This window comes from Microtus oregoni, unplaced genomic scaffold (assembly GCF_018167655.1).
Source record: "Microtus oregoni isolate MIOR12 unplaced genomic scaffold, Mior012 000013F_ref0000133, whole genome shotgun sequence".
NCBI classification, from domain to species: Eukaryota; Metazoa; Chordata; class Mammalia; order Rodentia; family Cricetidae; genus Microtus; species Microtus oregoni.
The window spans coordinates 33,922,180-33,933,848 of NW_024543072.1; the positions used below are offsets into that span (position 1 = coordinate 33,922,180).

Sequence of the window (11,669 nt, forward strand, 5' to 3'; positions counted from 1 at the left end):
GAGAGAGAGAGAGAGAGAGAGAGAAAGAAAGCAGCCTATCTCAGATTAAAGGGAGCCTTAAGCATGCTTCCTGGGGGAAAATTAAAGAGATCGTTTAGATAAGAGCAGAAAGTTTTTAAAAAGTATATTCTTTTTGCTATGTGATTGTGGGTTAAATAAAGGAACAATGGGAAGACCCATTAAGAGGTGATGCACTATGACAGAGATTATCTGACAGGCCAGTGTGACTTAGTATCTTGACACTAGAGTCGGCAGACCTGGGTTTGAATTGTCTCTTTACCTTCTTGAGCTTCGGGAGAACATGTGGGTGACTCAGCCTCTTAACATCTACAAGCTATAGCTTCTCGACTATAAAATGTAGATAAGGATTCAACTTAATCCATCATAATGCTTGAAAAATTAAGCAGGTTAATACACTTTAGTGTTAGTCCAAAAGTCCACACACTGTATGATAAACCTAGAGCCATGTAATGCTGTAGAGAGGGTGTATGATGATATATACATGGGCATTGTAGCCCCTACACTACGGGACAGTATGCAAGCCAGGAACTAAGCTAGAGACTTAAAAACACAGTCATACACAGACAGACAGAGACACGGACACGGGTCATCCTTGATACAAGAATGCCTAGTTTATTGTGCTCCAGGGAAGCTTATATAGGGATCCTTAATGGATAGCCACACCCCAGCTCTCAGGATATTTCAGCTGCAGGTCTCCTCAGATCCACTCCCCTATCATCAAGGTCTCATGCTCAGAGCAACAGCAGGCACAAGTGTTTTGCTCAGTTCACTCAAGCAGGCAAAGGGTCTGAGGCAGGCAAAGAAAGTCAAGGGCCAGGGGTCTGCAGCTCCCAACAGGACATATTTATCTAAAATAACTTTAGAGGAAGGTCCATCTACAATGCTTAAGTGGTTACTTCTGGGTAGTGGGGCTTGGATCAATATTTCTTAAAAACAAAACAAAACTAAACTAAACAAAAACCAGAAATATTTTGTAGGGTTTGGACAGATAGCTCAGTGGTTAAGAACACTTGTTACATTCCAGAGGACCTGAGTTTAATTCCAAGCACTCAGATTAGGGAGTTCACACTGTTTGTTTTCCAGGTCCATGGAGTCTGATGCCCATTTCTGGCCTCTGCAGGCACCTACACACACGGCACTCTATTCCTCCCCATCTCCCCTCTTCCTTCTCCTCCCCCCTCTGTCTGCCTTCTGCCTGTTTGTCTCTGTTTCTCTGTCTGTCTGTCTGTCTGTCTGTCTGTCTGTCTCTCTCTCTCTTTCTCTCTCTCTCTTACACACACACACACACACACACACACACACACACACACACACTAATTTCTACAATGTCTAACCTTCCTTCATAGCAATCATACTATATTTATCAGAAAACATAGAAGCAAATTCTTCAGGAGTAAAAGTAGCTATGATTTAAGACATATTATAGAGAGGTATGTTTCAAAGAAAATAATGACCCCAGTCACCTTTCTTCAATTTTTGTTCTTTAAAAAACTAAACTTTAAGTACACAATTGGATTAGTCATAACATGTAGTTACAGCAGGAAATGGCAGACTTTATTTACTCTTGTTCTGGGCACAAATTGTGATTGTGTTTCCCAGGCATACCCATATTGCCCATTCTTCCCTTCTATCCTTATTTCTAAATGGCACCAGGTAAGTGCTTCTCACTAATACAATGCCATCAAATAATGCATCTTCCTGGTGATTAATATGGGTGTCTTTTCTCTGCAGCCTTGTCCTTTCAGTCACCAAGAGATACCATTAACTAAGAGTAGAAGCAGCCCAGTTTCCTGGGCCACTTTTTGTAGGAGAGCCTCCAAAGCGGACAACTGATTAGAAGTACTTGCATCAATTTTTGCATCAGTCTAATCTGAATTATACAATTCTATATACATCATCACCATTGGCATATATGTGACCTTCTTTATTTATTATTTAATTAATTACATTGCACAGAGTGCCACTGATTAATATTTCTTCAATCAGAGCACTTGAACACTCAAAACATTTTACTTAGTGTGTTTCAAGTTTAGAACTAGAGGCAGAAATTTTTAATCTTGCAACACATGAATATTTGGCTTTATATGACAATGATGGACTTCTCTTCAACTAGATTATCAGTTTCTTTTTTTCCCAGTGGGTTATGAAAACATACATCAATTTCTAATATCCTAAGTGATATGCTTCTCTGTATTTTTTGGCATCATAGTGCTATTATAATGGTTATTAATTTTTGCCACTTGCATTGGAAAATATGAGGGTCACACTGTTACGTTGATTTCCATTTGTGTGACTGCTACTGACAAGACTCTTGGTCAGTTTGATGCTCCCCTTGCCCTTGATGTCTACTGTCTTACTTGTCACTTAGTTGTTCTGTGCCAGCGACTCTACTGTTTGAATCGGTAAATGCACAGTGAAGAATCATACTGAGAGCTTAAGAAATTCCATTTTAATATGTTAAGGAAGAGTACAGTCACATTGTCTATGTTTTTAATAAAAATGTGTAAAACCACAGCACAATCTTCACACTTTATTTCCATTCTTATTACTTTTTTTTTAAATTGAAAGACACAGTTGCATGTACTTGTCATATGCAATGTGGTTTTGAAGTATATATACTTTTTAGAAGTAGTGAAGAAACGTATTATCTCACGGTTATTTTTAAGTGGGAGTTCTTTACATTCACTCTCAGGATTATTCAAGAATATAATAAATTGTTACTGTCCTCAGCACACTGTAGAATAGATTCCATGAAATCATTTCTCCTGTCAACTGCTATTGGGTGTCCTATGACTAGTGTCACTCAAGTCCTTCTCAGTCCTTGCTAACCGTCACTCTACTCTGTTTCTATAAGATCAGTGTTTTTATATCTGGCGTGTAAGTGAAGTCATAGAGCAGTTTTGTCTTACTGTGCTTGTCTTATGTGACTTAACATACTATACTCTAAGAGGTTCACTTACCACATTTTCTGGATCCATCCATGCACTGATAGACACTGAAGTTGATTCCATGTCTTGGCTATTGCTAAGAAGGCCAAATGAGTGTCGACATACAGATGCCTCTGTCACACACTGTTTTCTTTCGTTCGAAAGTTGTGGGATTGTGGGACTACACAGTAGCTTCGTTAAGTTTTCTGAGTCCCCCCCCCCCCCCCACATTAACGGTACGTGAGTCTCCTACATGCTCCCAATTTACTCAGGAGATCTTGTCTTTTTCTACTTCCCATGTAGATTAGATCTATGTATTCTCTCTTAGGGGCCTCATTGTTGTCCAGCTTCTCTGGGATTGTGAATTTATAGGCTGCTTTTTCTATTTTCTTTATGTCTAAAAGTCAATTGTGAGTGAGGACATATGACATTTGCCTTTATGGGTCTGGGTTACCTCATTTAATATGATGTTTTCTAGATCCATCCATCCATTTGCCCGCAATTTTCAAGATGTCATTATTATTATTATTATTTGCTGTGTAGTACTCCATTGTATAAATGTACCACATTTTCTGTATCCATTCTTTGGTTGAGGGGCATTTAGGTTGTTTTCAGGTTCTGGCTATGATAAGCAATGCTGCTTTGAACATACTTGAGCACATGTCCTTGTGGTACAATTGAGAAGCCTTTGGGTATATACCCAAAAGTGATATTACTGGGTCTTGAGGAAGTTTGTTTCCTAATTTTCTGAGAAATTGACATACTTAAATCTAAAGTGGCTGTACCAGTTTGCACTCCCACCATCAATAAAGTAGTGTTCTCTTTACCCCACAACCTCTTCAGCATAAGTTGTCTTCAGTGTTTTTGATTTTGGCTATTCTTACAGGTATAAGATGGAATCTCAGAGCTGTTTTGATTTGCATTTCTCTGATGGCTAAGAATGTTGAGGATTTCTTTAAGTGTCTTTCAGCCATTATAGATTTCTCCTTTGAGAGTTCTCTGTTTAGGTCTGTACTCCATTTTTTATTGGATTATGTATTCTTTTGATGACCAATTTCTTGAGTTCTTTGTATATTTTGGAGATCAGATCTCTGTCTGATGTGGGGTTGGTAAAGATCTTTTTCCATTCTGTAGGCTGCCATTTTGTCTTGTTGACCATGTCCTTTGCTTTACAGAAGCTTCTCAGTTTCAGGAGGTTCCATTTATTAATTGTTTCTCTCAGTATCTGTGCTACTGGGATTCTATTTAGGAAATGGTCTCCTGTGCCAATGCGTTCAAGTGTATTTCCCATTTTCTCTTCTATAAGGTTCAGTGTGGCTGTCTTTATGTTGAGGTCTTTGATCCATTTGGATTTGATTTTTATGCATGGTGATAGATATGCATCTATTTTCATTTTTCAACATGTTGATATCCAGTTATGCCAGCACCATTTGTTGAATATCCTTTCTTTTTTCCATTTTATATTTTTGTTTCTTTGTCAAAAATCAGGTGTTCATAGGTGTGTGGATTGATATCCGGGTCTTCGATTCAGTTACATTGGTCCTCCTGTCTGTTCTTATGCCAATACCAGGCTGTTTTCAGTACTATAGCTCTGTAGTAGAGTGTGAAGTCAGGGATTGGGATACACCCAGAAGTTCTTTTATTATATAGAATTGTTTCGGCTATTCTTTTTTTTTTTCTTTTCTATATGAAGTTGAGTACTGTTCTTTCAAGGTCTGTGAAGAATTTTGCTGGGATTTTGATGGGCATTGCATTGAATCTGTAGATTGCTTTTGGTAAGATTGCCATTTTTACTATGTTAAGTCTACCTACTCAAGAACATGGGAGATCATTCCATTTTCTGGTATCTTCTTCAATTTCTTTCTTCAAAGATATAAAGTTCTTGTCATACAGGTCTTCCACTTGTTTGGTTAGAGCTACTCCAAGATATTTTATGTTATTTGTAGCTATGGCTAAGGATGATGGTTCTCTGACTTCTTTCTCAGCCTAATTATTATCTGTGTGAGCAAGGGCTATGAATTTTTTTGTGTTAATCTTGTATCCTGTACATTACTGAAGGTGTTTATGAGTTACAGACATTCCTTGGTAGAGTTTTTGGGGTCCCTTATGTAAACTATCATATCATCAGCAAATAATGAGAGTTTGACTTCTTCTTTTTCTATTTGTATCCCCTTGATATCCTTTTTTTTGTCTTATTGCTCTAGCTAGAACCTCAAGTACTATATTGAATAGATATGGAGAGAGTGGACAACCTTGTCTTGTTCCTGATTTCAGTGGGATAGCTTTGAGTTTCTCTCCGTTTAGTCTGATGTTGGTTATTGGCTTGCTGTATATTGTCTTTATCATGTTTAGGTATATTCCTTGTTTCCCTGCTGTCTCCAAGACCTTTATCATGAAGGAATGATGTATTTTGTCAAAGGCTTTTTCAGCATTTAGTGAGAAGATCTTGTGGGTTTTTTTTTTCAGTTTGTTTATATGGTGAATTACATTGACAGACTTTCGTATGTTGAACCACCCCTGTGTCTCTAGAATGAAGCTGACCTGATCATGGTGGATAATTTTTCTGAAGTGTTCTTGGATTTGGTTTGCCAGTATTATACTGAGTATTTTTGCATCAATGTTCACGAGTGAGATTGGTCTGCAATTTTCTTTCTTAGTAATGTCTTTGTGTGGTTTGGATATCAGGGTAATTGTAGCCTCATTAAAAGAGTTTGACAATGTTTCTTCTGTTTCTAATGTATGAAATAATTTGAGGAGTATAGGTATTAGTTCTTCTTTGAGAATCTTGTAGAATTCTGTGCTGAAACCATCTAGCCCTGTTTTGTGTGTGTGTGTGTGTGTTGGGAGACTTTTGATGACTGTTTCTATTTCTTTAACAGTTATAGGTCTATTTAATTTGCTTATTTGGTCTTGATTTAATTTTAGTAAGTGATATTTATCGAGAAAATTGTCCATTTCCTTTAAATTTTCCAATTTTGTGGTGTATAGGTTTTTGAAATATGACCTAATTGTTCTCTGGATTTTCTCCATGTCTATTGTTATGTCCCTCTTTTCATTTCTGATTTTGTAACTTGAATATTCTCTCTGCCTTTTGCTTAGTTTGGATAAAGGTTTGTCTATTTTGTTGATTTTCTCGAAGAACCAACTCTTGGTCTCATTGATTCTTTGTATTATTTTCTTTGTTTTTATTTTGTTGATTTCAGCTCTCAATTTGATTATTTCCTGCTGGCTAGTCTTCCTGGGTTCTGCTGCCTTTGTTAATGATGTAAAGATGTGTTACATTTGTTTGCGCTGCAATTGTTTTAATTATGTAACAATGTGCAGTCTTTATTTTACCTTGTCTGCCTAAGGCACCTGATTGTTCTTATAAAGAGCTGAAGGACTAATAGTAGGCAGAGGAAAAATGGGCAGGGCTGATGGGCGGAAAGGGAAGTAGGAGGAGAAATCTAGGCTGGCGAGAAAGAAGGAGAAAAGGAGAGAACCAGGGAGGAAGAGAGGGACGTGCCCAGGGCCAGAAGCCAGTCAGACATGAGAAGCAGCGAATGTTAGATATGCAGAAGGAAAGACAGGGTAAAAAGCCCCAGAGGAAACACAGATGAAGAGGAACAGTTTAAGTTATAAGAGCTACTGAGAAAAGCATAAGATACAGCTGAGAATACATAGCTAATACGAAGTCTCCTTGTCATGAGTTGGGAGCTGGTTGGTGGCCCAGAAGAAAAAAGGCTGCTACAATTGTGTAAACATATGAATGCAACTAAAAGGAAAGCTATTGGAATTTTACTTTTATCTGTTTGTCTGTATGTGCATCTACCCACACACCTGTGCTCAGGTACTCATGGAGGTCAGAAGAGGGCATCCCATTCCCTGGAGCTGGAATTACAGGTGGTTGCAAACCCCAAGACTTGGGTGCTGGGAGTGAAATTCTCATCTTCTGAAAGAGCAGCAAGTACACTTACCCACGGATCCATCCCTCCAGCCCCCTTGAAAGTGCTAGTATTCTCTCACGTTCTTTAAAATAAAACTGTAGAATGAGTTTTCAGTAAGCTTCAATATATTTGTATGTGTTTCCCCCAAACAGCAAACATACATAGAGACTTTCCATAAACACTTATTTAAATGTTTCTCCTCCAGTAGTTTGAAGTTGAAGAAATGGGGGTACACTGAGTCAGGGCAGAGGAGAAGAATGGAGAGAAAAGGCAGGCGAATCCAGGGTAGCTGTAGTGTTCTTTTGCTGTCCTGGGGAGTCAGGCAGGGCACCAGGAGCTGCTGATCTGTGGTTGGAGAAGCCTTCTGTCACAGCAGACAGGTGGGCTGGACCACAGTGACCACACCACCTCATTTCCTTTGCCCCGCTATCACACTGAGCCATGTCACTGGCTAGCCTTTGGGACGGAAGATCTGACTTTAGACACCGCTGTGAAGGAGACCAGGACATTTCATCTCATGCACACATTTGTCACTTTAACCACATGGGGGGAAGAAAAGGCCACAAAGTATCATGTTAGTATGAACACAGTCAAGGTACTTGTGTTTAAAGAAAAAAAAAATATCATTAGTGTTGCAAAGACTTTCCATGATTTCACACTCGCCCTGAGAGCCCCCTCTCACCACAGGAAGTGTGCTGACCAATGGAGGGGGCAAATAAAAGGGGCTCCTGGGGAGTCTGCTCCATACTCTTGCACAGCCCAGCAAGACCTCAGCCATGAGACTTCTCCTCCTGACTTTCCTGGGAGCCTGCTGCCTCACCACGTTCTCTGTGGAAGGTAAGTTGAGCAGCTATTGATGGGACAAGGACCAGGCTTGATTGACTTGGGTCTTGATTAGAATAAACTCCTTTGTCCAGGGAAGCCTCAGACTTCCCATATGCACAAAAGAAATGCTGGTTTCAACTCTCAGCCGTTCTAGGCTTATGCTTATTTACTTAAAATTGAGTGTTATATTCTGTCTATACACTGAGCACTGTGAGCTGGAATTAAAATGGAATAAATCTGATTTTATTTACTGATGACTATTTAAGCACATCCAATCTCCTTATAATGATATTTTATTAATGCTGGCAATGATTACAATGGGTTGCTTGCTTTTGCTTACTTCATTTTGATCTGATAAATTCTCAGACTCTTTAAGTTTCATCAGAGTGGGGAATGAGGTCCAGACGGTGTGTTTGAAAGCAAATCTATGTTTTCTACTTGAAAACATCAAGCATAAAATGATCAGGAGCTCATATTTTCATATTAAGAAAATCAATATTACCCTCAACTAAATAGAGGAGTCTGCCAATATTGCTGTGAACATTACCGCTTATGATGTAAGACAGCCTCTGATACTGAGTGGGACAGATAGTCCACACTCTGTTGACTAACGAACCTGGAAGACATGCCCAAATGGGATGCAGATGCGCTGAGCTATAGCTGAACATTTCAGCTGATGTTTCCTAAAGGGTCACCTTTTTCTTCTGGCTGGAGTTATAGACCTATTTGTATTCTGTTCTGCACACTTAGACTATAATACCATAACTTCATCATAGATTCTACAAGCATAAAGGGAATAAAGAGAACACATTCTGGAAATCCTTGACATTGGGCAAAAGAAGAAATATTGATGAAGGGAAAAAAAAAACTTCAAGAATATTCAGTTAGGTCTCACGCTGCTAAAAGGCTGGCATTTTTTGCTGAGATGGAGGTGCAGCTCTCCGCTGCTTTTTTTGCTTGTTTCCTGAGACCTGCTGGGGCTCAGGCCAGGGCTGGCTTGGTGACAGTCTGCAGGAGCTAGGGAACTGGAGACTTGCTCTCAGATTCCCAAGCTTTCTCCTTGCAGGAGTTTAAAAAACCTTGCTGGTATCTTAGTGATGTCAAAACGGGCAAAAATGTGTCTTTGCGACACTTTGTCAACCCCCCCCCCCCCCACGTTGCTGAGAAGCTGTAGAAGTCCTGGTGTGGACAATAGGGTTCTGCTGGCCCTTGGCATCCATGAACACTCGACTCAGAGACATGTTGTTCTTAAATGGTGAAAGAAAGCTAAAAGAAGCCAGATTTTCTCTGAGTTCAGAGAAGTTTAGCATAAAACGATACTGGCAGAGGGCAAAGAATGGGCAGGTTGGTACCGAGAACAAAGCAAAGGAGCCATGAAGGAAAGAGGTGCCCAGCCTCTAGTTCTATATGGTAGACAAAGGCCTTCCTGTGGCGGCAGCTCCAATTCAGACTTGATCGTTATCAGGATGACTGGAGGTCTTGGCAGCTGTGAAATTAGCACTTAGAAACTTTGCCTATTTAGATGTTACCAACTCCTTAGTCTCCTTGACTCTTCTGGGATAGTTTTCCTTGTGCAATGGAGGGTTGTGTTAAGAACTTGAAGAGTTTAGTCCCCCTTCAGTCGGGTCCTTTAATGGCAAATCCTGAGGAAACTCTCCCATCCCATGTCCCACGTGTGACTATTACAAATGAGAACACGTATATTTGTTCAGGCAAAAATGTACTGGGTTCTTCTCTTGACTATAGCTTGCTCAGATCACCCTTTATTGCAACCTTCTCTTTTACCTAATTTACAGCAAAATTAGCATTTGACATGATCTCCGTTGTCTCTGTTTTCCTGGCTACCTTACTATAACATGGACTCCATTAAACAGGGTCCGTGCCCATCTGAATTAGTGCCTTTGACTTTTAGGACACAAAAGGACACCACTAAGTATGTAGCTGTTTAGAGTGTCCCGAGGACTCTGCTGTCATATACAAAGATGGATACCACCCGGTTACTATGTATTTATTTGTGAGACAATGCCTCCCGGTCACAGTTCTAGAGGGCCCTAAACTCACTCTGTAGACCACACAGAGAGTCACCCTCCTCTGACCCCCATTGCTGGGACTAAAGGAGTGCACCACCACACAAGGCCACCTTGTTACTTTTACAAAGAAATTGCCGAAACAATACTACTGATCTCTTAAAAATCAGCCAGACACTTACCTCAATATATAATGAACAAGAGACCCAGGATACCAATGGGAATTATTTCTTCCCCAAAAGAACAAGCGGTTTTCTACTCCTGGTACATTTTAGAGTAATCTAATAAGTGACTCTGAACTTGATACTTGTTGAGTTGCAGTTTTATTTATGTTTTCATTTTCTTCTTCTAGGCGTGGGGACTGAAGCCCTAGAAGAGAGTTTCTGTGTGAGCTTAAGGACCCAGCCGCTGCCGGTTCAGAGAATCAAGACCTATACCATCAGGGAGGGCATATTGAAAGCAGTTATGTGAGTGTCTACTCAAAGATGTTCCTATCTAGAAATGCAATAGGAAGAAGTATTGCCCCCTCAGGAAAAATAGGGCACCATGGAGGAACGCTCAGCATAGTCACTAGCCCAGTCTGTTTATAACAATCTTGTCTTTCACTGTCCTGTCCAATGATGATTATTGAAAAAAATAAAAGAACACACACCCCCTTTTTCCTCTTTTGCTCACCAGATGAGTCTGACTAGAAAATAGATGGGCACTGTGTCCAGTTCTGATGGCCAGCCCAGGCTAGGATTTGCTCAAATAACCAGACTAATGTAAGATACTTACTGTGTAGAGCAGCACACCTTGTGTGTGGTTATACCTCAATGGAACACATCCAGAACTTTCCTACACTGCCTTCCAGAACCCTGTGTTCAGAAGGAGCAGCGCTCTCTCTGATGCATGCTTAGAGTTTCTCTCTTAGAAACTCATGGACATTATCTCTAATTCCCCCAAGGAGGTAGATAGTTCCAGGCTGGAAAAGGAAGGAGGTACGGATCAGCTGAACTAAATGGTCCTAGGAGTCCACTTTAGCTCCAGTGTTTGGTTATACTGGTGAATGACAGCCGCCAACAGCTGGCTGTCACCTGGAGATTTCCCTCCCTTTCCTAAAACAGATGACAGAAGAAAGATGCTCATGGGTTGTTTCAGGGTTTGAAAGGTGGTTTCTTCGGCTGACTTCTGTCCAGATCTTCTTTCATTGGACAGTACAGCTAACACTATCTCTTTTTTGCGTCCTAGCTTTGTCACCAGACGAGGAGTGAAAATCTGTGCTGATCCACATGCCCAGTGGGTGAAAGCAGCGATCAGAACTGTGGATAGGAGGAAGAACATAACCGAAACTAGTCCCACGAGAGCCCAGCGGTCCACCAGCTCAGCCATGACCCTGTCTGGGTAGTGCTGTCTGGGACAGTGTTCCCTCAACAGCCGAGTAGCTCATCTCAGTTCGCAGGCTCATGGACTAATTGTGCTATATTTACTTTTTACGAAATGTTACATGAATAAAGTTGTTTATTATTATTTTATGGCATTCATTTTAAATGTTATAAGTAATAAATATTTATTATTGAGGATGGGTCTATATTTCATTTATTATACAGAGGGAAAGGTAATATATTGTTTATTTCTGTCTCTTTGACCTCTGTCCCTCCTGCTCTCTGTCTCTGATATCCATGATGGGAGACATTTGGGCTAGTGTCTATGGAGATGAAAGCCGCTTTATCACTCTTGGGTTCAGCGTGCAATAGTTCTCTGCTAGTGAGCTACAAATTTTGTAGCATACGGTGACAGTCACCATCCGGTTCAGTCTCATAGTAGAGGGTTGTTTATCAAAGTTGTGAGAAACCATCCAGCTGTCCTCACATTGCCATTCCAAAGGATAACATCTCAGAAAGTGGCTCCGTTCCACTTTAACTTGAGGAAAATCCTTTACCTCTTGGTAGGTTGGTCAAGTA

The 11,669-nt window shown here is 40.3% G+C and overlaps 1 protein-coding gene across 5 annotated transcripts in view; it reads left to right on the top strand.

Annotated features, from left to right (window-relative positions):
• Positions 1-11,200, top strand: part of Xcl1 (X-C motif chemokine ligand 1) — a 100,243-nt gene extending 89,043 nt beyond the window's left edge. For all 5 annotated transcript variants that reach the window (XM_041663067.1, XM_041663069.1, XM_041663066.1 and 2 more), the window contains 3 exons: positions 7,562-7,711; positions 10,079-10,193; positions 10,957-11,200. In XM_041663067.1, coding sequence (XP_041519001.1) covers positions 7,651-7,711; positions 10,079-10,193; positions 10,957-11,113 — 333 coding nt within the window. In that variant the 5' untranslated portion in view covers positions 7,562-7,650 and the 3' untranslated portion in view covers positions 11,114-11,200. The remainder of the gene's footprint in view (positions 1-7,561; positions 7,712-10,078; positions 10,194-10,956) is intronic.
• The last annotated feature ends 469 nt before the right edge of the window (positions 11,201-11,669 follow it).